Consider the following 27,665-nt stretch of genomic DNA (forward strand, 5'->3'; position numbering starts at 1 on the left):
ATAGGAAAAGCAATGCTTTTTTCCCTGGTAGCTGGAGAATCCCAAATTTGTCACAGATTAGGCGAGGCTTTGGAGGCCCTTAAGTATGACATCTTTTCTCCTGCTCATAACAAGACTGGGTCGATTCAGCTGAGCGCATCCCCGAAGCGGCGCTGGGAACTTCCTGCAAGGTGGAGAGACGGGCAAACCTGTCTCACCACTTCTGGATTCAACGGTGGGAATCTCTCAGCCGGGAGCGAGGGCGAGAAGGAATTTGGCTTTCCTGATGGGACAGTCAACAGTGGTTCACTGGCAACTTCCCTGCCAAACAACATGTGGGAGTCATGAGGAGGAGGGGGAAAAGCAGCTGGTGACAGTGGGGGCGAGAAATTGGCATACTGCAGGAGGGGGCCCTTTGAGGGTGTCTAAAACAAGCTCTCCTCCCTCCCCCTCAAAAAAACCCTGGAGACACAGTTGTTTTTTACATTTTCCCACAAATAAAAACTTTGTATCAGGAGACGATTCTCTCCTCTTCGGACGAAACTGCAGGGGCGCCCTTTTGTGGAAACCAGACATTGCTTGGGGAATTGATCAGTCAATGAACTGGTTAATGAATGGGTAAATGAATTGGTTTCTCGCCAATTAGAATCACAGAATCATAGAATAGCAGAGTTGGAAGGGGCCTACAAGGCCATCTAGTCCAGCCTCCTGCTCAATGCAGGAATCCTCCCTAAAGCATCCCTGACAGATGGTTGTCCAGCTGCCTCTTGAATGCTTCCAGTGTGGGAGAGCCCACAACCTCCCTAGGTAACTGATTCCACCGTCACACTGCTCTAACAGTCAGGAAGTTTTTCCTGATGTCCAGCCGGAATCTGGCTTCCTGTAACTTCAGCCAGTTATTCCGTGTCCTGCACTCTGGGAGGATCGAGAAGAGATCCTGGCCCTCCCCTGTGTGACAACTTTTCAAGTATTTGAAGAGTGCTCTCATGTCTCCCCTCAATCTTCTCTTCTCCAGGCTAAACATGCCCAGTTCTTTCAGTCTCTCTTCATAGGGCTTTGTTTCCAGACCCCTGATCATCCTGGTTGCCCTCCTCTGAACACGCTCCAACTTGTCTGCATCCTTTTTGAATTGTGGAGCCCAGAACTGGACACAATTCACTAACGAAAGGCCTCCACAAACGCAAAGTGCTGACTGCCAGAGGAGGCTGCCCGCAGCATCTCTGTACGATTCAGCGCCTTGGCGTGCCTTCTGGTCAGCTTCTGCCAGGGAAAGTCCTCCTTCTCTCCCTGGCTCTGGGTGCGTTTGGATCCTTCTCTCCTGATGTTGAGAAGCAGTGGGTTTCCAAAGAGGAGACTTCCTGTTGCATTGCTCTGTGAATCGCTGCCCAGAATGAACGACCCATCCTGACGGTTGGATCTTCAGGTGGCAGGTTGCTGACCTTTTCATGCCAGGGGTAGGCAGACGTTGTAGACAGGTCTGGCCATTTGGGAAACTGCCCTGGGCACCGCCACAAAATGGCTGCCACGGGAGGCGTGGCAAAGGGCGAGGAATTTTGGCAAACACTGCTTTGGCTGGCAGAAAGCCAACGGGCAACTGTTCAGGAGGCGGAAAACGTAATAGCTATTAAATGCCTCCTAAAAACGTACCTCTTCACACAGGCTTCCCCTGGACTGTAATTCATCTGATTTCATATTGGACTTTTACCTTTTAATGTTTAATTTATTGAATACTTGTTGTATTTTTATGGGGTTTGTGCACTGCCCGGACAGCCTCAGCTTTCGGGGCGTTTAAAAATGTAATAAATAAATAAAACGATTTTCTACCGGTGACACAGCTGTTAAGAACTTTCAATAGCTCTGTGTCTGTGTGCCTGGGGCAAACAAGAATCCCTACCATCACCACAAGAACGAACAGAGAAGAATCCTTAACACACACCCCGCCTCCTGCTTTTAGGCTGCAAATGATTAACCCGTGTGGGCAGCAGCTAAGCGAATGGGGGGGAAAGCAGACACTAGGGACTAGAAGCTTACCTGGACTTAATAGCAGGGCTGGGTTAAAAGAATGGATCCCTCGTCCATGAAACATGTCCTGGGGATGGTAATATGAGCCTTGCTATGCCCTCTCTCTCCCTCCTCCTCTGTCAATCTCCTTTTAAAGACTATTTATTCACATACTACATGTTTATTCTTTTACATTTAGAGGCCTCTGTCCAAAAACTTTTGGCTGCTTAATAGCTGTAGCTCCTGGCCATGTACAAATTGCCTCCCTGCCTGCCTTGCCTCCCAGCCTGTTCGTCCTCCTTTTTCCTCTTTCCCCATATTACTCTGGACAACCCCTTCTCCAAAACCACAAAGCCCTTTCCCTAAAACTCCCTTCTTAGGCCTTCCCTAGGCTGTTTATTTCTTATTTGTTTATTGTCTTCTACCTCTTTCAGTCCACCCACCCCGCTCTCTTTTTAGGATCCGACCAAATCTGCCAGTAATAGATGGAGAACCTTCCCTGACATCAGGGCAGCTCGGCCAATCAATGCCAGAGGTAACAGCCGGAGAACCTTCCCTGACATCAGGGCAGCTCGGCCAATCAATGCCAGAGGTAACAGCCGGAGAACCTTCCCTGACATCAGGGCAGCTCGGCCAATCAATGCCAGAGGTAACAGCCGGAGAACCTTCCCTGACATCAGGTCAGCTCAGCCGATCAATGCCAGCCGGAGAACCTTCCCTGACATCTGGGCAGTTCAGCCAATCAATGCCAGAGGTTTTGCCTTTAACATCAATCCCGTCATGTCACACAGTCAGTGCAGGGATTCCCCCCACCCCACCCCATGGTCATTGAATTGGTCTAAAGTTCATTCCTGCAGGACAAGAGAGTTTGATATTCCAAAATTGCCTTGTCTTAGGCTACACTCTATGACCTCATTGCCAAATTCTCCTTTGCTTCAGTTCTCATTCAATCCACATTTCACAAGACTGCCATGTGGGTGGTTTTGACAAACGCACTTGCTACTTAGCGTCATCCTTAATCTTCCTGCCCTTTTAAATATCTGGTTTGGCTGTTCCACCTTAGCCTGAATTGGATAGGGTCAGTGCAACCTCTATCAGCATCTAAAAAGGCATCATTGCAGAAGAATTTCCTTTACACACCTTTTGTTTGACCTCGTTATTTAAAGGATTTCCAGAAATCGGACGGACTTTACTAAAGCCAGGTTAAAATGTATTTATCTCTCTCTCTCTCTCTCTCTCTGGACAATTCACAACCGTTTTTATACCGCCCAATAGTCAAAACTCTCTGGGCAGTTAAAATCATAAATTATAACATGATAAAAAACACCCCAATATAATTTAAAAAACCAAGAGCAACCCAAACTACAATATAACTCCAACATAAAAAACCCCCAGCAACAGTGGAAAGATTTTGAAAAGTTTTCATGGTTTTAACTCTTTGAATGCTCTTGATTTTTTTATTGTTTTAAAGATTTATTGTTTTTAAGTTGTTGATCCGCCACCTTGATGGATTTTTAGTAGATAAGACTGTAAGTGACAATAATAATAACAACAACAGTATATTAAAGTATACACACACACACCAGATTTAAAACAGCAAAAACTAAAGGTGCAATCTGGCGCATGTTTAGACAGAAAAAAAGTCCTACAATTCTATGTATGTTTAGTCAAGAAAAAGGTCCTGTCGTCTTATGCATGTTTAGACAGAAAAATGTTCAACATTCTTCTGCATGTTTAGACAGAAAAATGTCCTACAACTTCCAGCGTGGCTGGCTGGGACCTGCTGGAAGTCACAGCACCTTTTTCTGTCTAAATATGCATATGTCTGTGCCATAAAGAATTCAAATGCCTAGGAGAATAAAGTGTCAAATAGATTTCAACATAAATGCCACCACTGAGAACACCCTTTCCTTGGTAGCCTCCCACCTGAATTCATGTCCCTGGCGTTTTTATAAGTTGTGCCCAGAGTGCTCATTAGTGGATTTCGAGCTGATCACCATCCATATGCTGTTGACACGCAGCTCTATCTCCCGGTAACACCTGAATCGGGGGAGGCTGTGCAAGTCCTTGGCCAGTGCCTAAACTCAGTAATGGGCTGGATGAGGGCCAAGAAATTCAAACTGAATCTCAGCAAGACAGAAACCCTGTCTTGGTTGCCGGGTCTGGGAGATGGGCTCATTGCCTGTTCCGGGTGGGGTTGCACTCCTTCTGAAAGATCAGGTCTGTAGTTTGCGGGTACACCTAGATTCATCACTATCACTGGAAGCCCAAGTGAGGGAGGAAGCAGCAGCCAGGCACCTCTCCACCGTGCCTGAGTCCAGCTCCAGCTGAGAGACCCCTCCCTCCTGCTGTCAACTGTCTCTGGAGAGGCCACCAGAGAGGAAGGAAGCAGCAGCCAGGCACCTCTCCGTCGTGCCTGGGTCCAGCTCCAGCTGAGAGCCCCCTCCCTCCTGCTGTCAACTGTCTCTGGAGAGGCCACCAGTGAGGGAGGAAGCAGCAGCCAGGCACCTCTCCACTGTGCCTGGGTCTAGCTCCAGCTGAGAGCCCCCTCCCTCCTGCTACCAACTGTCTCTGGAGAGGCCACCAGAGAGGGAGGAAGCAGCAGCCAGGCACCTCTCCACCATGCCTGGGTCCAGCTCCAGCTGAGAGCCCCCTCTCCCTCCTGCTGTCTCCTGTAACTGCTGAACTTTCCAACTAAGATTGTAGTGCCTGAATTTGCTTTCCTTTTCCCCCTCCTCCTCCTCCCTCCCAATCCCCTTTCCTTTTGTGTCATGTCTTTTAGATTGTAAGCCTGTGGGCAGGGACTGTCAAGAAATACTTTTGTAAGCCGCCGTGAGAGCCTTTTTTGGCTGAACGGCAGCATAAAAATCCTTAAATAAATAAATAAAATAAAAATAAGTGCCTTTATCAGCTTCCCCTTTTCAGCATACAACTCCTATGCTGGTGGAACCGCACTGGATATTTGTTAACAGGCCAGGTTTAAAGTTAGGGTTCTAGTGCGCAAAGCCCTAAACAACTTGGGACCAGGATACCTGAGAGAACACCTTTCTCCTTTGTCAACTTGCCCGGTTACTGAGGTCCCACCTTTTTCCCTTCTTCAAGGAACCCAAAATATATAATCTTTCTCCTCTCTATTTTATCCTCACAAAAACAACCATGTGAGGTAGGTTGGGCTGGGAGTCTGTGACTGGCCCAAAGTCACCCAGCGAGCTTCCGTGGCCAAGCAGGGACTAGAACCCAGATCTCCCGTCCAGCACTCTAGCCACTACACCACCCTAGTTCTCAATAAACTTGTGAACCACAAACAACCCACAGTTCACAACCCAGCAACGAACCACGGGTTCTCTTCGTGGGTTGATCATGGCTCACAAACCATGGTTTGTTGTCGCGGCTGGATTCAGACTACACGACAACCCACGTTTCAACAGCAACCCACGGTTCAATGACAACCCACATTCAACCCATAAGTGTGTGTTAGCATGCCGTATTGTTATGAATAAAGAGCGTGATTTAAACAGAAACATGCGTCTATCTACCCCCATATTGTTGGTACTGACTGGTGTGGCTCCCCAGAGTTTCAGATAAGGGTTTAATTCTCATCCCTGCCTAGGGTTGAATTTAGGGCCTTCTTCATCCAACGCTGGAGCTCTACTGCTGGGCTACAGTCAATTTCGTTTTCTAGGTGCATCTGCAATTTTAGAAAAGGCGTTATGTTTGATAGATGGGTGCCGGGTAGCATTAGTAAAGCTAGTTGCATATATATTTTACAATTACAAAATTTAGCAGACTTGTGGTCCCGTTACCGATATGTTAAACAAAGAGAACTGTGTTTTAAAAACAAACCAACACCAATTTTTAGCCTGCTCCTCAACCAAAGAGGCTCACAGAGCCATTTACATGGACCGAGTCAGACAAATTGGTCCCCGGCTGCAGCTCACCATCTGAAAGAGATGCAACACATAAGGAAGAAGGGATGCGGAGGGACGAGGAAGAGTGAAGTCGTCATTCAGCAGGGCTGTCGCTCTACAGCCTGCTGGAATGTTGCCAAATACGGAGTTTGCTCTTTGCATGATGTGCTGCTTAGCCTGCAGTTCAATTGCCTAAGAAGTAAGAGAGGGAAAGGGGAAAAAAACCACCTGCACTTTTTACAAATAATGTAGTAAATAAAACTTCTGTGGCCAATAAACGTGGGTCACCTTTTTAATATGAAAGGATTAACCTAACTGATCAGCTGCTTCAACATCATGTGGTTCAATTCAGAATATACAAAGACAGACAGGTGCCTGCTGTTGGATATCCTTAATGGAGAAAGGGTAGCATACAGTGCAGTCCTATACAGGTCTACTCAGAAGTAAATCCCATTGTTTTTAATGAGGCCAGACCCCAGGTAAGTGGGTACAGGATTGCAGCTTCCAAAAGAAACATTTTCCTCATGGCTTTAAGGACTAGCGCCTTGAAAGGGCTGACTTGGCTCTCAGTGAGCAGGTGAGGATGTCAGGCAAGGAAAGGACGGATGGAGGATGGAAGCCTTTCAGCGCAATCCTACGTGCATTTACTCAGAAGTAAGCCCCGCTCTGTTCAAGGGTGCTTACTCACAGGTAAGTGTGCATAAACTTGAAAGCCTTATCCATCTTTTTGATATAGACTAAAGTGGCCCCAATCCTGCTATAGACATTTACCTGGGAGGGAGCCCTATAGAGTTCAGTGGGATTTACTTCTGAGTAGAGTCAGGCAGCAGCTTAAAAAGGCTCTCTCTCAGTTGCGTGCTGGAGGGATGGCTCCTTTCACCCCGCCTGCATTCCAGATGAGGACATCGAAGACTGCACGCTTTTCCTTTACCCTCCTCATCTCTCGTTCCTTTTGTGCCCCATCTCTTTTAACTGTAAGCCTACCAGGCAGGGGCTGTCTTGTTGTTTTACTCATGCCAGTCCTTTTCCAGCTTCATTGGCTGACAGTCCAGGTCCGGGCCCGATTCAAAGTGCTGGTATTAACATTTAAAGCTCTAAACGGCTTGGGGCCAGGCTATCTGAAGGAACGCCTCCTCCCGTATGTACCTGTCTCTAAGGTCATCCTCAGGGGTCCTTCTCCACGAGCCCCTGCCAAAGGAAGTGAGGCAGGTGGCTACCAGGAGGAGGGCCTTCTCTGCTGTGGCACCCCGGCTGTGGAATGAGCTCCCTAAGGAGGTTCGCTTGGCACCTACATTGTATGCTTTTAGATGCCAGGTGAAGACCTTTTTATTCTCCCAGCATTTTAACAGTCTATAAATTTTAACTCGGTGTTTTAAATTTGTAATTTTGCATTGCTGCTGTTTTTATCTGGTTGAGCTTTTATATTGTATTTTATATTATGGTTTTATACTGTTGTTTTATACTTTGAATGTTTTTAATTTTTGTGAACCGCCCAGAGAGCTCTGGCTATTGGGCGGTATAGAAATGTAATTAATTAATAAATAAAATACTCTTTCTGTGTAACTGTTCTGTGAGTGGCTTTACTTGAGGAGACCCTCCCCAAGTTGAGATATTGGAGGATGAGAAGGGGGGATTCTAATCCCCCCTAAAAAAATAATCCCTATGAAAGTTCCAAGTGGATTCCACAGCGGATGGAACATAAGGATATAAGAAGAGCCCTGCTGGATCTAGTCCAGCACTCTGTTCACACAGTAGCTAACCAGCCATCGGCCAGGGATGAACAAGCAGGACATGGTGCAACAGCACCCTCCCACCCATGTTCCCCAGCAACTGGTGCACACGGGCTTATTGCCTCGAATACTGGAGATAGCACACAACCATCAGGGCTAGTAGCCATTGATAGCCTTTGCCTCCAGGAATTTATCCCACCCCCTTTTAAAGCCATCCAGATTGGTGGCCATCACTACATCTTGTGGTAGTGAGTTCCATAATTTCACTATGCGCTGTGTGAAGAAGTCCTTCCTTTTATTTGTCCTGGATCTCCCACCCATCAAGTTTCATGGGATGTTTAGTATTTTGAGAGAGGGAGAAAAATGCCTCCCCGCCCACCTTCTTCACACCAGGCATTATTTTGTCCACCTCTCTCCTGTCTCCCCTGAGCCTCCTTTCCCCCCCCCCCCCGGCTAAACAACCTTCCCTCGCAGGGGAGATGCTCCAGCCCCTTCATCATTTGAGTCGCCCTTTCCTGCACTTTCCCCAGCTCTGCAATATCCTTTCTTTGGGTTCGAACGTTGCCAGCGATGGAACGCTCGGGGCCCCAACGTTCCACGGCGGACGGAACGCTGGCGGCCCGAACGTTCCAACCGGATGCAACTATTTCCGGCTCTTCTGAAAACTTCCCAAAGTTCTCCCGCGCCAGCGAGCAGGCGCGCATCTTGCCCGAGGAGCCCCCAATCCGAGGGGGCGGGCGATCGGAAGGGAGGGGAGGGGAGGGGAGGGGAGGGGGCGGGCGGCGGCGCTCCTCGTTTCCTTCCCTTCCCCGCCCCCCTTCTCCTGCCCCCTCGGAAGCTGCTCCCGACGCCAGGAGCGGGGCCGGGCGATCGGGAGGCCAGAAGGCGGACGGGGCCGCCCCTCGCCTGGCTCCCGCCGGCCCGCCCGTCGCGGCTCCTCCTCCTCCTCCTCCGCCCGCTGCCGCCGCTCTTCGCAGCCCGGCCTGCTGTTGACGAGCCCGGCGCGGGGAGGGGGCGTCCCGCTGGGGAGGGGCCCGCCCGGCAGCCTCTTCTGCTGGCGCCGCCGCCAGCAGCGCCCTTCGGAACGTCCGGACGGCGGCGAGGCGGGCCGGGCGATGTGGCAGGCGCTGGCCCTCGGGGCGCTCTTCTTCCCGGGGCTTTTCGCCTTCTCCATCCGGAGCCTGCGCTGGGTGGCGCCGGCATGGAGCCTCAAGGACCGCGTCGTCCTCAGCAGCAGGTACCGGCTGGCACCGAGGGAGGGAGGGAGCGAGGGAAGCCCGGAGGCAGCCGGGCCGGGTGGGGTGGGGGCAGCCGGGACACCCGGATCCTCTTACGCAACCAGATGGAGGCGGAGGGAAAGCCGGGGCAAAGTTGGAGGGAAAGGATCGGGGCCTTGGAAGTGGGGGGTTAAGGGGAGGCCGGAGAGATCGACCCCCTCCGCCCCGCCCCCGGGGTGGGATGCGGGAGGGAGAAAGAAGCGGGCAGCTCGCGTGAGCCGAAATTAGGCGCCTTCATTCAAACGTTGCTTTAAGTCAGCCTTTTCCCCCCAGCCTGGTGCCCAGCAGGTGTGATGGACTACAACATCCATCGTCCGCAGCCGTTGGGCAGCTCGCGTGTGCTGAAGTCAGGCGCCTTCCTTCGATCTCTTGCTTTAAGGCAGACTCCCCCCCCGCCCCCACCAACCTGGTGCCTAGCAGGGGGACTACAACGCCCATCGTTCACAGCTGTTGGCCACCTTAGCCCATACGCGTAGCTGGCTGAGGTGGTTATGGGAGTTGTAGTCCAAGCCACCTGGAGGTTTGGGGAAAGTTGCCGTAAGAGAAAAACAGCCACCTATCCATCATCTATCTATCTTTCAAGTGTTTTTATTCCACTCCATCTACACTAAGCAGGCTACAACACTTTAAAAACGTTTTGAAAACTGTGTATATAATGTGTCCTGGGCTTGAACAGTTGTCAAAAACATTATAAACCATTATAAGCAGTAGTGTAGATCCTGCCCCCAAAAGACTCCTGGAGTGACAGACCTATCATCAGCAAAACAGGGGCTGGCTTGCCGTCTAAAAGAGACACAACACATGAGGTAGGAGGGAAGCGGAGGGAAGAGGAAATATATGCGGTCTTTTTTAGCAAGGGTCGTAGAATTGACCGGCTTCCTCCTCAAGCACAGTTTTTTGAGCATTTTAGGACAAGAAACATCGTGAACATACCTTGTGACACATTTGGAGGAAGATAAGCACCCCCTGAGGAAAGCAAGCCAAAAAGCAGTAGTTTAATATTAATGTCTGCTTGTCAGTATTGGAGACAGTATACTGGGGAACATGAACAGGACAGTGTCGTTTTACTCAGGGCCTGTTTGCGGGATTCCCATTGGGGCATCCAGTTGGCCACTGTGGGAACAGGTCTAGATGCCTTTGGTCTGATCCAGCAGGGGTCTTCTTACATTCTTACTTTATGTCCTTAAAAAGCCATATTCCCTTTCACTACCCTTTTTTGTTGGTTCTAGATCTGGGTGGTTGTGGAGGCGCTTGCGATCCGAAGCACGTTTTGCCTCCGAGTCGACCCGCTTCGGAGCGCGCTTCGGAGCTCCCGACATTGGCTTAACGCAGCCTTCTCGGCTGCAGGGTGATGGGAATTGTAGTCCCAAAACATCTGGAGGGCGCCGGGTCAGGAAATACGGGGGCGCACAGACATTAACTCCCCGCCCAGAAAGAAAAAATGTGTCCCGGAAACAAAGAACAAAAGAGGACACCCATGTGCATAATATCTGCATATGCAAAATTATATGTACAGGTGCAAATTTAGAAGGCATAACGATTATTTGCATAGAAATGCAAGTTAACTGTGTTTTCAAATGGCCTTTTAGGGTGGGTGTTTTTTTACTGGCTGTCATTCGCCCAGAGAGCGTTAGATATTAGGCAGATTAAAAATATAATAAATAAATAAAATAAAATGCATCTTGCCATAGTAGAGAACACTGACTAGGAGACTCACACATCTGCTCAGTCTACTGTTTGGGTGTGAACTATTTTATTTTATATTATTATTATTATTATCATCATCATCATCATCATCATCATTATCATTATTATATATTTTTTCTACTGGCAAAGGACCCGAGGCATCTTACATGGGGTAAAATCCAATGTAAAATCCAAACGACAGCCCTGCGAGGTAGGTTAGGCTGGGGCATCAGGGAATGGCCCAAAGCCACCCGATGATTTTCATGGCCCATTTGGGGTCTAGAACCCGGATCTTCCGCGTCCTAGTCCAATGCTCTAACCACTATCCCGCCCTGTCGATGGGCATCTTCAAAGCCCATCTGCTGCACTCCTTTCTTAAAGTTCTTTCATTTTGACTTCAGACGAGATACGCCATCAAGTAGTGCAGAGGTGTCAAACCAGTTTCATTTCAGGGACGCCCGGTGGTGGGCGGCGCCAGAGGCAAAGTAGATTGGGCCAGCAATCCCTCAAAATAGCAGTGTCTTGCAGCTCCCAAGTTCTAACTGCCAATAACCACATCTTAGAGGAGGCCAACTTTTTAGAATGGGGGAAAAACGAACAGAAAATCCGGGAAGCTACAACCAACCATTGATTGGGGAAAGGGGGCGGAGGAAGGGGCGTGGCCAATTTTAAAAAACTGGCAGGGGGTGTGCCTCCAAACCTGGCTTTCCCTCCCCATGAAATAGAGGGCACCTTAAAATCGAGGCCTGCCCATTGTAAAGTAAGCCACCTCGCCCCCCCTACAGCAGGCACGTCAGCGTTGACAGGTATGGGGAAAGTTTTGATTCGGATTAAGGAAGGACGTTTTAGTCCAGATTAAAAGGAGGCGGTTCTAACCCACTTGGGCGGCGTTCCGAGTGTGTCGAACATGCTGTTGCCGAAGGGCTCTGCTTAATACAGAAAAAAATGTTTTTTAAAGCATTAGGGAGGGAGGGAGACTCACGATCACATACAAACAGGCGCAGGGCAGTTCTCTTACTAATTGCAATGTAATTATAGTACAGGAGCATCAGCAATAACGAAAAATATATATCCAGTGTTTGTTGCTACAGGGTGCAATTCAACGAGTGGAATCATAGGATCCGTGCCCAAGTGGTACGTTTCGGGGGCTGTTTTTTTTTTTAAAAAAATGGGACACTGTATGAGAGGAAGGAACGATACATGAACACACACATACACCCCCAAAATAGTCTGGAAATGTCCTTCCAGAATGACTTACGTTTATCTGCAGTGTGGGATAGTGGTTAGAGTGTTGGGTTAGGACACGGGAGATCTGGGTTCGAGAACCACCCACCCCTCGGGTGTGCTCACTGAGGGATTTGGGCCAGTCCCATGGAATAAGGGGCTCAAGTGACAGGAAGCCAGATTCCAGTTGGATATCAGGAAAAACTTCCTGACTGTTAGAGCAGTACGACAATGGAACCAGTGACCTAGGGAAGTTGTGGGCTCTCCCACACTAGAGGCCTTCAAGAGGCAGCTGGACAACCATCTGTCAGGGATGCTTTAGGGTGGATTCCTGCATTGAGCAGGGGGTTGGACTAGATGGCCTTATGGGTCCCTTCCAACTCTACTATTCTATGACTCTTCGCCTCGCCTACCTCGAAGGGCCGTTGTGAGGGTAAAATGGAGAGGAGGAGGAGGAGGCTGCTTCGGGCTTCCTTGCAAGAGGCAAAAAGAAGAAAGTAAAAACGCTTCTGCTTGAGAGCTGGGAAGGAACGTGACCAAGAGACCGAAGGGGAAAAATTGTCCCAAAATGCCCTTCGAGAACGACTGACACTTCTCTGAAGCACAGAGAAATTTGTTTATAGCCCCCCATTTTTAAACAAACCTAGTCTTTTAACGTGTTTTTTTTCTCACGCTTTTTCATCTGATGTGGTCCGTTGGTCCATTGCAACAAGTTGCTAGACCTCAATGAGTACAGTTTCCCTCTTTTCCCTGTCTTAAGGAGTTAAAGAGGAATGGGAAGTAGTCTTGGGTGTTTATTTTACTCTAAGGACACAGAGTAACATATTATTATTATTATTATTATTATTATTATTATTATTATTATTATTATTATTTCCACCTACATGGCACTTTAATGTGCATGAGAGGACACATTTCTCTCCTGTGGGAATTATAGTCTAGAAATAGACAGGAGGGAAATAACAGAGGAAGAAGATGGAGGCAGGGTAAACAAGGCAACAGGGAAAATATGTTTTGTTTTATTTTTTAAAGAATTTTTACCCCGCTTTTCAGCCGAAAAGCCTCCCAGAGAAGCTTGCATGAGGTCAATTTAAAAAAATTTTTTTAAAAAAAATCCAAACCGTCCTTGCCCTGCAGGCTGACAGTCTAAAAGACACGACATAAAAGGAAACTCGGTGTGCAGGGAAGATGAAAACAGGCTAAGCCGGGCACTATTACAAAAAGGAATAGTTATTAGCGTTTGTGGTGTTCCACAGTCCATCTTAGGATGTTTGCCACAAACTTACAGGGCGGGATGGTTGTCTCCTTTATCAGGCACGCAGGAATGGGGTGGAGAGATTTGAACAACTCCAAGATCCTTCTCTTCAGCAATACTACAAACGAGAAGGATCTTGTTGTTGTAGATATCAAGCTGAATATGAGCCAACACTGCGATATGGCTGCAAGAAAGGCCAATGCTATTTTTGGCTGCGTAGCTTCCCAAAAGTATAGCTTCCAAATCCCGTGAGGTACTGGTTCCTCTCTATTCGGCCCTGGTTAGGCCTCATTCTAGAGTATTGCGTCCAGTTCTGGGCTCCACAATTCAAGAAGGATGCAGAAAGCTGGAGCGTGTTCAGAGGAGGGCAACCAGGAGGATCAGGGGTCTGGAAACAAAGCCCTATGATGAGAGACTGAAAGAACTGGGCATGTTTAGCCTGGAGAAGAGAAGATTGAGGGGAGACATGAGAGCCCTCTTCAAATCCTTAAAAGGTTGTCACACAGAGGAGGGCCAGGATCTCTTCTCGATCCTCCCGGAGTGCAGGACACAGAATAACGGGCTGAAGTTACAGGAAGCCAGATTCCGGCTGGACATCAGGAAAAACTTCCTGACTGTTAGAGCAGTACGACAATGGAACCCATGACCTAGGGAGGTTGTGGGCTCTCCCACACTAGAGGCCTTCAAGAGGCAGCTGGACAGCCATCTGTCAGGGATGCTTTAGGGTGGATTCCTGCATTGAGCAGGGGGGTTGGACTCGATGGCCTTATAGGCCCCTTCCAACTCTACTATTCTATGATTCTATGAATCTAGGACTTTCACAGCCTTCACCACTTTACTGTACTGCTCCCTTTCCCACGTCCATGCAGCCAGATAAAACCTGGCTCAGCAGTTTGTGAGCGTTTATCAGCACAAATTGTTGTCGTTGCTGGAACAGCCCGGATGGACTATGACCCTTTGGTGAATTTTCAGGCTGGCAAAATTTGAACCCAGCGTAGGAGGGGAATAGGGCAAGGGAAGAAAGAGGAGCTTCCTTCTCGATGAGATCTAGCAGCTTTTAGGCTTCCTGCTTGTAGACATCTAGCAATGTGGCGCCTTGAGATCTAGCAACTTGAGATTGCAGCCTGACCGGCCTCCCCCCTCACCGCTGTATAAAACGGGTATGCGTGGTGGCGGCGGGATTTTCTGTGACTTCCACCGGAGTCCCATTTAGAGAGGCTCCCCCGACGCTCCACGTGCTTCTGAGGTCGTGCAGAGTGCTTTCTTGTCAACCGCAGGGACCCATTCTGAGGCCTTAACACAGCTGGGATTCCAGGGCAGGGATTTTAAATCTGAATTGCTGCCCATCTCTGAAAAGGCCCCCTGGGGAAATGTTGACGCTGTCTCGGTTTGATTGTTTAAAACTGGTTTTTAGCCAAGCCGGCTGTGGAAAAGCAAGCAGACTCCTAAGCGGTGCATTTGGCATTTGTAATCCTCTTTAACCACCCATTTAGTGATTGATTAATGTAGAATCATGCCATACAAAGTACATTTCTAGTCCTCGTGGCTCTCAGTACAGGACCGATTCAAATTGGAGAACTGTCAACCTCTGTTCAAAGAAGAACCCGTATTTTGGCGTGAGTTGCTGCTTTGGGAATTCCTCTGGATTACAAGAGCCCAGAGCAGCGGTCCATGCAGGGATGCAACGGGCAGCCTCTTTGGAGGGTGGGCAATTCTGTAGCATATCATGACAGAACCAGACAGCCACGGCCCGTGCCTGGCCGAACCAACCGCCCCTTGATGAGAGGACGGCGAGTCTGGAGCAGGGACTCTCCCAGGGGTGCAGTGGGGCACCCTCCCTTGCGGATTTGTGATTTGCCCCCTGCGGGAATCTTGAATGACTCAATCACATTTCTAAACGCCTCAGTCTCCAAACCGGAGCTTCCCTCCCGGTAGGAAGGAGGAGCAACCAGAGCAGGAAGTCGCACAGAGCTACGACAGAGAACCTCCTCTGGAGAGAGGAGTGGCTTGACGGATCTGGCCACAGCCCACGTGGACCCGTGGCCGGAGGAAACATTTGCCGTGTCGAGCTTGCGTTTGGGGGAATGCTTGGTTTGAATCTGCCTCTGCAGCTCCCTTGGGTGCTTCTAGACAGGGGGCGTCTAGCGCCACCGAGAACGTACCATTATTCTTCACGTGGCCCTGCTGCTCCGTTTTGTCCTCACAACAACCCTGTGAGGTAGGTTAGGCCGAGAGTCCGTGACTGGCACAATGAGCTTCATGGTTCAAACCCAGATCTCCAGAGTTCCAATCCAACACTGTAACCTGGGACGAGACAACGTGGTGTCTGTGGCCACCAATGGACAGCCGGACCTGTTTCGTGGCACCTGCCACGGTGTCCACATTGTTTTAAATCAAGGCATTTCCGTCCTAGCAGCAGAGAACCCTGTAAAATAGGTTTCTGTTGAAGGCCTGAGGGTCCCAAAGATTTGGTTTTTTTTAAAAAAAAAGTGTGTTTGGGGATCACACGTCACCTCTGCCTCTGCAGCCATTTTGTGGCGGTGCCCAGGAGAGTTCCTCAAACATGCCCCACAGGGCTGCCTGCTCACCACTGCTGTGACCGCTTCACCACGCTGCCTCTCCATCCAAAGGCATCGCTCGGCTGTTCCGTCCTTTGCTCCTTAAGAGGTTTTGTCATTATTACAGCAAAGAAAAGAACACAAGGGCGCAGAAAGGCGAGAGAGCGAAGCCTCCCCACTCTAAAATCCCTGCCGAATAAAAGCATGGGTTTTGTTTCTTTTCTCGGGGAGACACATTCTACTACAAACCCCATCATCCCCTTGCTGGGAATTGCTGTCCAACGCAGCCAGGTCAGGGAAGGCCACAAGGTGTCAGAGACGGGACCTGTCGTCTGGGGAATATTTTTCCGGGCGGGCGTGTCTGCCGAGCGTTTCTTAAAAGCCACGGGCCACCAGACCACCTCAAAAGGCCACGAAGGAAATGCAAGTCAAACGCTGAGGGAGTCCCTGGCCTCCCTCAAACGGCCCCTCGGCTGACATCTGCCCTGCAGACATCGCTGACCTGGTTTTTAATTTTTATTTTGTAATTTCAAAGTCCAGGAAATACTTCGAAGTGTATTGGGGGAAATGCAGCTAAAGGACAGTGGGGCACAAAGTTAACCGCCCTCCCCATTCATAATATTCCGGAAACTGGCATTCTTAAGCACCGATTTTGATTTCCGCCACTGACAAATCTCCCCAGATGCCAGCCGGCCTGAACAAAGTGTACCATTTCCTCTCGGCAAGGGATGATTAAACGTCAGGACAAGGCTTATTGATTTAAGGATATTTACCTAGCGTAACTGGACACAGTGACCTCGCCAATTCGAGTTTCCAAATGTTTTTATGGCAGGGCTGGAAGCATTTATTTCCTTTGTTTTCTTCTCTCTTCTCCCTCCCCCCCCCCCCCACCAAAAAAATCAAACTGATGAGCTGCAAATCAGGGCGTTCTGGGTTCAAATCCCATCTCTGTCGTGAAATCCTGTCTCTGTCGGGTTCGAATCCTGTCCTGTCTTGTTTGGTGGCCTAAGCCTGCTCTCTTGGCCTCTGCACCTGCAAAGATGGAGGGGAGGGGATGATAACACCGGTCTACCTCGCAGGGTTATTGTAACAACGGCGATTACATTATGTCACGTAAAGTTCTTCGAACATGCAAAGTTCTGTCCCAGCCTGCCCTGAACTGGTTCCCTCCAGATCCGTTGGACTACAACTCCCAGAATCCTCCAGACAGCAAGGGCTGAAGCCATTCAAGAGTTTACAAGCTAAACCTGTTGCAAAACGTTACAGTATTCCTGTTCAGTACCCTGCACCAGGAGACTCTATTCCGTTCCCTCTTCCACTCTAGTTTCTTGGTGTTGCCCCCCCAAGGAGTCATTCAGTCCCTGTGTAGCTCATTCCCCATTGGGATGACCCCCCCACCCCAACTTCAGAGGCTCTGCAGGTAATCCTAATCTACATAGCCGCTGCGGTCCTAAAATGACATCATAATTTGCTAGTCAGGCGTCGTTAGACGTGGGCCCATGGGGCGCCCCGCCCCAGATATATTCCCCGGTGCCCTGAGTGTCTTTTGAAGGCAATAGAAGGTGTTTTTCCCAGCTTAATTGCCATGCCAGTGGCGATTTTCAAGCAAGATCACAGCTGGGGAAGGAAGGTTTATTTATATTACATTTTTATACCGCCCAATAGCCGAAGCTCTCTGGGCGGTTCACAAAATTATTTAACTCTCTCTTTCCCACGTGCTGCAGCAACCCCCCCACCAAAAATTCCCCTTGCATGGCAATGAACCTTGGGGGAAAACCCTTCTTCCATTGGTGTGGGATGATCCGAGTCAGGGTGACTGTATTTGAGTTGATTTTACATGAGAAATCAATTGCCTTTGCCTCCTGCGGAATTCAAATAGTACTTGTTGCTAAATGTGCATATATATTGATTGATTAGAGAGAGAGATAAGAGGCAGCTGGACAAGCATCTGTCAGGGATGCTTTAGGGTGGATTCCTGCATTGAGCAAGGGGTTGGACTTGATGGCCTTGTAGGCCCCTTCCAACTCTGCTATTCTATGATTCTATGATTAGGGAAAACTTCCTGGCTGTAAGAGCAGTACGACAATGGAACCAGTTCCCTAGGGAGGTGGTGGGCTCTCCCACACTAGAGGCCTTCAGGAGGCAGCTGGACAACCATCTGTCAGGGATGCTTTAGGGTGGACTCCTGCATTGAGCAGGGGGTTGGACTTGATGGCCTTGTAGGACCCTTCCAACTCTACTATTCTATGATTCTATGATTAGGGAAAACTTCCTGGCTGTTAGAGCAGTACGACAATGGAACCAGTTACTTAGGGAGGTGGTGGGCTCTCCCACACTAGAGGCCTTCAGGAGGCAGCTGGACAACCATCTGTCAGGGATGCTTTAGGGTGGACTCCTGCATTGAGCAGAGGGTTGGACTCGATGGCCTTGTAGGACCCTTCCAACTCTACTATTCTATGATTCTATGATTAGGGAAAACTTCCTGGCTGTAAGAGCAGTACGACAATGGAACCAGTGACCTAGGGCGGTTGTGGGCTCTCCCACACTAGAGGCCTTCAGGAGGCAGCTGGACAACCATCTGTCAGGGATGCTTTAGGGTGGATTCCTGCATTGAGCAGGGGGTTGGACTCGATGGCCTTGTAGGCCCCTTCCAACTCTGCTATTCTATGATAAATAAGCACGTTTCGATTGGTGTTCTGTGGCCTTTGACTCTTATTCTCTCTCTCTCTTTCTCTCTCTCTCTCTCTCTGTGTGTGTGTCTGTTTCCTCTCCTTAGGTTGGTGTCCTCCATTCAAGCCATCATGGCCACCGTTTCGGGAATCGTAGTCATCGTTAGCTGCAGCGATGTGGTTAACGGCAGGTAATTAAAAAAAAAAGGAGCAGCATTGTAAATTAAAGCCAGGTGCGCGAGGACTTTCACCCTCGGAGGTTGCCTTAGCTACAACCTGCCCTGACTCCAGAGGGACTGGCTTCGGAGTAAACGCACGTGGGATCACGGCCACCCGCCACCAGGCAACTTGCCGTCGCTTTCATGCATCCGATCGGATTGGAATAAGAGCCAGAGCGAGATAGAGGATAGAGTGATCCGGGTTCCAGTGCCGGCTTGGCTACGAAGCTGACTTGAGGCCAGTCTCTGGCTGTCAGCCGAGCCTACCTCACAGGGTTGTTGTGAGCACAAAATGGAGAAAGCAGAGGAGTATATAAGTTGCCTCAGGGTTCTTGCAAGAGAACAGTAAGAGGGTTATAAATGTGATAGTAAATAATATAAATAAGATTCTTTCTCCCCCTCCCCCCAAAGTGGTTGACGACCATCCCTGTATCCAGGTCTCGAGTTCGAGTTCAACTAAGGGGATTATAGCACCCTAGAGTTGGAAGGGGCCATTTAGGCCATTCAGCCAATCCCTCTGCTTAGTGCAAGGATGCAATTTCAAGCATCCCTGTCCAATCTTTGCTTGAATACTTCCAGCAACAGAAAGTCCACCTTCCCTATGGGGCTGGCTCCGTTGTAAGGCTGCTCTGACTGTGAAGAAGCTCTCCCCACCCTCTGAGGTCCACCCCAAACCTGTCTCCCTGTTATTCAGCCTGTTATTTATTTCGCATCCTACACTCTTGGATTATAGAGGTTGTGGCATTCCGACTTTTCTTCTCAGACGTGCCTGAGATCACGTCTGGGGAGTCCAAAGGCTCAGCTTTGCTGTGCAAGCGGAGGCAGGGAGCTGGGTGTTCCATACCAGGTCCGCCCAATCCATGGGCTTCATACCACCTGCCAATCAGACGGGCAGATGTCGGGCTCGCTGCTCTGCACGCCTGAGCACAAACCGTATCAGGATTGTTCACTCAGCTAGACCTCCGCCTTCCCGGTTCCCTTCCCAGTGCTAGGGTTCGCCCAGTCAGATATGATCAAGGAAACAGTGCCGTGGCCGTGGGTCACAGATTTTATGGCTGGCAGAAAGCTGAACTCCAATGTGTGTTGGCTCCAAAAGTTTCTCTTGTTCGTTTCTGCAGCCAGATTGCTTTGGAACGTGAAGCTACCAGGGCTTAATAACAACAGATCCACCCTCTTCTATGGATGGCGCGTTTTTAAATTTAAAAATAAAGCGCCATCCTGACCTCGTCGCGATTGCCAAATCTTGAAGCAGAGTGTTCCACTTGTTCGTTAGAGGGAAACGAGAGGAGAAATAGGACCAATCTACCAGCCCACTGAAAGCCTTGATTTTTTTCCTCTCCCCTCCTCGTCCCTTTTTCCTTACGTGTTGTGTCTTTTTAGATTGTAAGCCTGCAGAGCAGAGGCCGTCTCCTTTGACTGATTGCACGGGCCAGAAGGCTTGTTGTATGATATGCTACAGTTGAGGCTTGACTGAAACCAAAACGTTTCACTATTTCCACTGAAAAGGACCCTTCTGGTTGAAATGCGTCTGGCCGTTAGAAAAAGAGCACTTTTTATGAAAATGTTGAAAGTTCGATTTAGAAATACAAGTGCTCTTATGTGAAAACATTGTCCATTTTAATTCATTTGCTTTGTATGACCTTTTGTACTTTTTATGGTCCTTAACTTTGTTTTTATCAACTGAAAGTAACAAGGAGACCTAGGAGCAAATATTCATGGGGGCAGAAGGTCAAAGATGTCGTGGTAGTCCCAGGTAAAGGGGGCAGCAAGTATTTATCCATTAATGATTCCTGGCTTTTAAAAAGCTGTATTATCTGCCGAAACTTCACACGTGCAGGAGAACCTAAGAAGAGTCCTGATGCTGGATCAGACCAAGGGTCCATCTAGTCCAGCACTCTGGTCACACAGTGGCCGACGAGCTGTCGACCAGGGAAAACCCACAAGCAGGATGTGAGTGCAACAGCACCCTCCCACCCATGTTCCCCAGCAACTGGTATATATAGGCTTCCTGCCTCTGATCCTGGAGGGAGCACGTAGCCATCAGGACTAGACGCCTTTGATAGCCTTCTCCTCCAGGAATTCATCCAACCCCCTTTCAAAGCCATCCGAATGGGTGTCCATCACTACATCTTGTGGCAGTGAGTTCCATAGTTTAACTCTGCGCTGTGTGAACAAGTCCTTCCTTTGATCTGTCCTGAATCTCCCACCCTTCAGCTTCATGGGATATTTTATTTATTTATTTATTTATTTAAGGATTTTTATGCCGCCATTCAGCCAAAAAAGGCTCTCACGGCGGCTTACAAAAGTATTTCTTGACAGTCCCTGCCCACAGGCTTACAATCTGAAAGACATGACACAAAAGGAAAGGGGATTGGGAGGGAGGAGGAGGAGGGGGGAAAGGAAAGCAAATTCAGGCACTACAATCTTAGTTGGAAAGTTCAGCAGTTACAGGAGACAGCAGGAGGGAGAGGGGGCTCTCAGCTGGAGCTGGACCCAGGCACGGTGGAGAGGGGCCTGGCTGCTGCTTCCTCCCTCACTGGGATATGACCTCGTTGGGTTCTATTATTATTATTATTATTAATTATTATTATTATTATTATTATTATTATTATTATTATTTTATATAGCACCATCAATGTACATGGTGCTGTACAGAGTAAAACAGTAAATAGCAAGACCCTGCCACATAGGCTTACATTCTAATAAAATCATAATAAAACAATAAGGAGGGGAAGAGAATGCAAACAGGCACAGGGTAGGGTAAACAGGCACTGGGTAGGGTAAAACTAACAGTATAAAGTCAGAACAAAATCAAGTTTTAAAAGCTTTAGGAAAAAGAAAAGTTTTTAGCTGAGCTTTAAAAGCTGCGGTTGAACTTGTAGTTCTCAAATGTACTGGAAGAGCGTTCCAGGCATAAGGGGCAGCAGAAGAATACTCCCATAGTATTATGGGAGACGGGAGAAAAAATGTCTCCCTTTCCACATTCTCCACACCAGGCATCATTTTGTCCCCCTCTATCATAGCCTCCTTTTCTCCAAGCTAAACAATCCCAGCTGTTGTAATCTTCCCTCATAGGGGAGACGCTCCAGCCCCTGGATCATTTTAGTTTCCCTTTTCTGCATAAAAAGGAACCTGTCCGATTTCGTGGCTGAGAAGCAAGGACGCCGTCCATAAACACGGCCCTCCTTAACACGCCTCTGTGTCCTCCGACAGGCACTGGATTGCTCGGGAATACGTCTGGTTCGTGGTTTCCTACATGACTTACGACATCTACGCCATGTACCTCTGCTACTGGCACAAGAACATTGACAAAGAACCGGGCGACGCGATGCACTCTCTGGCCAGCGTGAAGAGTTTCCTGCGGAAGGAGAGACTCATGGTCACGCACCACCTCTTCATCCTCATCGTCCTGACGCCCGTAGCCGTGGTGAGACCACCCTTTAACGGGAACGGGAGGGTTACGGCAGGGCTGGACTTTGCGTTCCGGCTGCTTTTGCCGGCCGGATGTTGAGTCCCGGCCTGTGTGGGTGGCAAAGTCGGTGCGTGCAACGCACAACCGAGGCACGCGCGTCGGCTTCGATCTTGCCGTGCACACAGTGGGTTAGCAGACCAAAGGCTCGTCTGGCTGCAGCCTTAGGACTACTTTACTGGTACAAAACAGGGCAGCCCGGTTACTAACAGGGACTGGCTGACGAGACCACATCACGCCAGTCCTTTTCCAGCTTCATTGACTGCCAGTCCAGGCCCGGGCCCGATTCAAAGTGCTGGTATTAACATTTTAAGCCCTAAACAGCTTGGGGCCAGGTTATTTGAAGGAACACCTCCTCCCATATGTACCTGCCTGGACCCTAAGGTCATCCTCAGAGGTCCTTCTCCGTGAGCCCCTGCCAAAGGAAGTGAGGCAGGTGGCTACCAGGAGCAGGGCCTTCTCTGCTGTGGCACCCCGGCTGTGGAACGAGCTCCCTAAGTCATTTCGCCTGGCACCTACACTATATTCTTTTAGACGCCTTTTTATTCTCTCAGTATTTTAACAGTCTATAAATTTAATTTTAACTTTGCTATTTTAAATTTGTTTTTCTGCACTGCTGCCGTTTTTATCTCGGTTGTGTTTTCATATTGTATTTTATGTTAGGGTTTTATACTGTTGTTTTATAGTTTGAACGGTCTTAATTTTGTGAACCCGCCCAGAGAGCTTCGGCTATTGGGCGCCATAGAAATGCAATAAAATAAATAAATAAATAAATAAATAAATAAATAAAATAGCCGGGACAGTTACCCCATTCTTTTTGTCCACAGCACTTCCGTGGCGATAGGGGAGACTTTTTTGTCGGCTGCATCCTCACGGCCGAGCTGAGCACCCCCTTTGTGTCCCTGGGCAAGATCCTGATGCAGGTAAGAACAACATTTTCTTCCTTTTCTGAGAAAGGAAAAGTGACAGTTTCCTGCTTCCAGGATCTCCCCTTCTCAGTGTCACCCCCCCCCAATAATTCCCAGTCCAGAACAGCGACTCGTACAGAGAAGCGTCCCTACAAATTGGTTCTGTGCTACTGATTTCGAGATTGCTGAGGAATCGCCCCTCCCAGTGGTACCCAATTTGGAGGAAGCGCCCAGATTCACGACATGCAGAGACATAACGGGCTGCTTCCTAGGACGGAGAGAATCCCGTCTTATTTTGGCATTGGGAGTGCTGGGATTGCCCCGTGCAAAAATGCGGCAGGATTATCCGCCATCGCTGCGGAGGCTGAAATGGAAGGCTGTGAGAGGCCAGAACGGCGGAGCGTGCAGGAAGGCAACGGGCAACCCCTTCCGCCTGTGCCCCCGTTTCCCGAATTAAAGGAGCTCTCAAACGCAGAGCTGGTCTCCGTTCCGGAGCAGCTGTTGCAGGGCCGCGTTCTAAGTAGCCGGGCCGAAAATGCCCACCGATTTTAGCGCGACGCTGTTACCACCTGTAACAATCTCGTAGGGGAAGCTTTACAACCCTTTGAAATGGGCGAAAATTGGGAGAAACAGGGTGGAGCCAGGGAAGGGGCGTGGCCCCTGGGAAGGGCAGATGGGGCCCGAGGGACAGAGGATTATCACCCCCTGCTTTAACGAGTCGATTACAAATCGTTTCTCCTCTCCTAACCTTCTCCGTGTCCGTGCTTTCCTTCCTTTTCCTCGGCGGCAGCTGAAAATGCAAGACTCCCTCTTGCACAAAGTCAACGGCGTCCTCATCCTGGCGACCTTCTTCCTCTGCCGGATCGTGCTCTTCCCCTACATGTACTGGGCCTACGCGCGGCACATGGGCCTCCCGGCCTACGAGGTGCCGTTCCGCATCCCCCTCCACTGCAACGTGGCCAACGCTGTGCTGATCGCCCCGCAGCTCTACTGGTTCACCCTCATCTGCCGGAAGGCCACGAGGCTGTACAGCAGCGCGCCCGACCGAGCCAGATAACGGCGGCTTTGGGCCTGTCCTGTGAGCACCGGGCGCCCTCGCCCTCGCCTTTCGGCTTTGGGGAGGGCGCATGGGGTTGGAACCTGCACGGGGTTTTCGCCAGGGGTACCCTTGACCGGCAACGGAACCCCGGGTACCTCCCTTGGCATAGAATGGCGGCAACAAGGTTCGAGGTTTATCGGAAACTCCTCTCTTCCACGCATACCGGGATCTACTACCACAACCGTTGTGGTGTTCCAGACAGAGGCAGAGTGACCCCGCAGGACCTAACCTCTCAGGGCTCCGGCCCTGCAAGGATTCGGAAACATTCCTTCTTGCCAACGCCGCTGTTTCCTCGATCGCCCGTCGCTCAACATCTGCACTGCTGTTTCCCCCTTTCTCCCCACCCCCAGCGCAATGTTGATCCCTTCTCCCCTCTAAACTCCGCACCCTTCTCTCAATTCCACTCCAAGATTGAAGGTGCAGCCTCTGCAGCCGGCTTTGCGGAAAGTGAACCAACCCGCGTCCTCCTTTTGCCGCAAGGCCGGCCGGCGATAAAACTTCGATTCCCTCGCTCAGATATTCAAAGGCCCACCCCCTGTCCCAAAAGTACTTTTCGAATGCTGGAGAACTCGTTTCCCCAAGAACTGAATTTTCTTTCTTTTCTCTTTTAAAAGCCAAGTTTCCAGTCCTCATGGCTGCAAAGATAAGGAACGCTGGGGTGAAACTGCAGAAGCCGGGGGAGAGGGGGAAGCGAGGTCGCCCTCGTAGGGCGGGTGTCCTTTGCACCGTGTTGCTCTTCCCTGCCTGTCGCGGAAGCTGAATAAATCATGCAAAATAAGCAACCGCAAACAGGCTTGCTCGTGGCTCAGCGGGACAGCACCTGCCTTGCATGTGGGAAGACCAGGGTTCAATTCCCGGCATCTCCGGTTAAAATAGAATATCAGATGGGGAAGACCGCCTCTTCCCAAATCTCGGAGAGGACAAATACCAACTTTCTCCACTGGCGCTCACACATTTTGGGATCCCGTACGGTCCGGAAAAACCGAAAAGGGGGCTGCCGTTTCATCCGCCGAAGCCAGCTGTAGCTTCTGAGTGCCTTCAAGGGACTGGGGGATGAAGCCGAGGATAATTCAAGAACCCCAATGCTATCTCGGAAGCCGGATTAGGAGCGGGAGTCCAGAAACCGGGGACGGAGGCGGAAGACATCACGAACACCAAGATGGTGGTGCTTTGGGTGTCCAACTCCACCCCCAACCCAAACAATGGGCCATCCTTTGGTTTTTGTTCTTTGCTTAAGTTTCAAAGAGAGAAAGTAGTAAAAATTGGGAGGGTTTTTTAGGCGAAAGAAGGATTATGTACGGCAGGGAGGATGGGACGCTGAGCCATTGTTTCTGCCGCACGGAACGCAATGGCAGGGTTGCTGGGCTACCCATTCTTTTCCATTTCTGAATACTGTGCGACTTTGCCCCACATCGCCTGGCCCTGTTTGATCCCATGGGGATGGAAGGTGAACCCTCCCCTGCCTCTCATGCCAGCACCGACACATGAGGAGCGCCGCCTGAGTCAGGCCTAACTCCAGGCATCGGAACTGCAAGATGTAGCACCGTATTCTTTGAGAAGGAAAGTGGGGCGTCATACAACCCAAACGTCTTTTTGGGGAGCAGGGATGATTGGGCAGCGGGGGGGGCGCCCCCTTCTTAGGAAGCCTTGCCCAACCTCCAGATGGATGGGACTTCAACTCCCATCAGGTGCCAGCTGCCACGGCCAGGAATGCTGGGAGATGTAGTCCAGGTTGGGGCCACCTCTTCTAGAGGGTCAAAAACTCATAAGACGATGGCCAAATCTCCAAGCCTCCCTTATTTGAATTATGACCAAGAAGGTGCCCCCCTAGGTCAGGGGACAGTCAAATGGTAGATCTCCAGTTTGGACTGCAGCTCCCAGAAGCTCCTGCCAGCACGGCTAACAGTCAGGAACCCTGGGAGTTGAAGTCCAAAATATTAGGGCTTTCTAAAGTGTTGGTGGCCATTTTATGTAGAATCCACCGTTTTGTTCACAGCCCTAATGTGAAGCGAGAAGCGATCCTACAACCCCCAGCATACGTCGCTAAGGAGGGATGTACCGGGGTCGGGGAACAGTGGGCGTTTGTGGCAATCTGGGCTGTGCACGTCTCTGGATGGTTCGCCGCATGTTCGGTGAGCGCCTTGCAACTGCCCGCCTTTCCCCGCTGCTTGTAAATGCTGGGCTCGCAAAAGTGCGCTTGCGGCCAATGGCTACCGTAAAAAGCCATTTCCGCAAGATCAGAGGCGTTTACGGAACAGACAGTGAGCCATCCAGGGACTTGCATGGCCCGGATCTGGTAGGCAAGGTCACAAGCACCCGCCACTCCTGGACCCTGTTAAGTCCCTCCCTCCCTAGCAATGCTGGGAACTGTAGTATCTTCCCTCACTTCACACTAGGGTTGTGCACAAAATGGCAGATTCTCCATAAAATGGCTGCCGATGCTTCGGAATTCCGAAGCGGAAGCTTGCACAGCCTAACACAGCCTTCCTCAACCTGGGGCGCTCCAGATGTGTTGGACTGCATCTCCCAGAATGCCCCAGCCAGCTGGGGAGTTGTAGTCCAACACATCTGGAGCGCCCCAGGTTGAGGAAGGCTGCCCTAACAGAAGATCTAGAGATCTTATTTTTTGACCACCCTGCCTTTATGGGGAGACCCTCATAAAATTTAAAAATGCACTAATCCCAGGACGCCTTCCCGGTTTTCATATTTTTTTGCTCCTCTGTAAGCCATCTGCTGTTTTCTCTTAACAATAACCACTCCGGCAAACACGTGTGTGTGTGTGTGCCGTATTTATTTCACCCGGGTGTCTGCATCTTTTTCTTTAAAGGATTCTATGCCAGCCCCCCACCCTGCAACCTGGTGCCTTCTGGGTGTGTTGGACAACACATCCTGGCTGGGGAACGTTGGGTGTTGTAGTCCCAACACATCCAGGGGGTAGCAAATTGGGGGACGCCTTTCTACGCTGTCAGTTTTTCTTGGTTGTCCCAAGACGTCATAAGTGTTTAGACCTACCAAATCTTGAAGATTTCCTGCTAGGGTCAGGGAATAAGGTTAAAATCAAGATAATTGTATTTATATTTAATTTTATGGGTTATGTTGTTGTTTCCCCCTCTTTCTTTCTTGGATCTAGTCAAGATCAAATAACAAAAAGCGTGTGCCGTAGGCATTTGTTCTACTTACTTCTAATACCCCACCGACAGAGAGAGATATGGTCAGAAATACGTTTTTCGGCCTTCCAAAAGACCGTAAAAGATGTGCCCGAAACATCTGGCCAGTTTGGAAGAACATTTCTGTGTTTTTAGACGCCTGTGACCAGACTCTGCCAAAACACCTAGCCTATTTCCAGCGTTTACACTACTCTTGCGGGACAATGTGCCGGCCGGCGCATCCTCCTTACTGTGATAACAGCCCTGGCACGTGGGCGAAGATGAGCGGAAAATAGACACGGACTAAATCACTGGATTACGGCTGCTTTCCCGCGAGACGAGCACCCGGACATTTGAAAGCAGTCCAATAAAATATTTCTCTTGTGAAATTCCGTCTTTTCCGATCTCATTTCTGCATGGAGTTGTTACCCGCTTAGGTTTTGTAGGATCATAGAATTGTGGGGTTGGATGAGAGCACAAGGATAATCTAGTCCAACCCTCTGTAATGTGCAGGAAAAGCGATTACGCCATCCATGAG

At 49.7% G+C, this 27,665-nt stretch overlaps 1 protein-coding gene across 2 annotated transcripts; it reads left to right on the top strand.

Moving 5' to 3' along the window:
- Window positions 1–8,719: 8,719 nt before the first annotated feature.
- TLCD3A (TLC domain containing 3A) lies at window positions 8,720–27,516 on the top strand. 2 transcript variants are annotated; one of them, XM_063146492.1, is made up of 5 exons: window positions 8,720–8,855; window positions 18,395–18,478; window positions 21,719–21,932; window positions 22,802–22,897; window positions 23,673–27,516. In XM_063146492.1, the coding sequence occupies exons 1-5, from the start codon at window positions 8,734–8,736 to the stop codon at window positions 23,937–23,939; spliced, it is 783 nt and encodes a 260-aa protein (XP_063002562.1). In that variant the 5' UTR covers window positions 8,720–8,733; the 3' UTR covers window positions 23,940–27,516. The 2 variants fall into 2 exon arrangements, with proteins under 2 accessions (XP_063002562.1, XP_063002563.1); XM_063146493.1 differs by having other exon boundaries at window positions 21,719–21,929.
- Window positions 27,517–27,665: the final 149 nt, after the last annotated feature.

The sequence above is a fragment of the Elgaria multicarinata genome, chromosome 22, assembly GCF_023053635.1.
Source record: "Elgaria multicarinata webbii isolate HBS135686 ecotype San Diego chromosome 22, rElgMul1.1.pri, whole genome shotgun sequence".
Taxonomy (NCBI): Eukaryota; Metazoa; Chordata; class Lepidosauria; order Squamata; family Anguidae; genus Elgaria; species Elgaria multicarinata.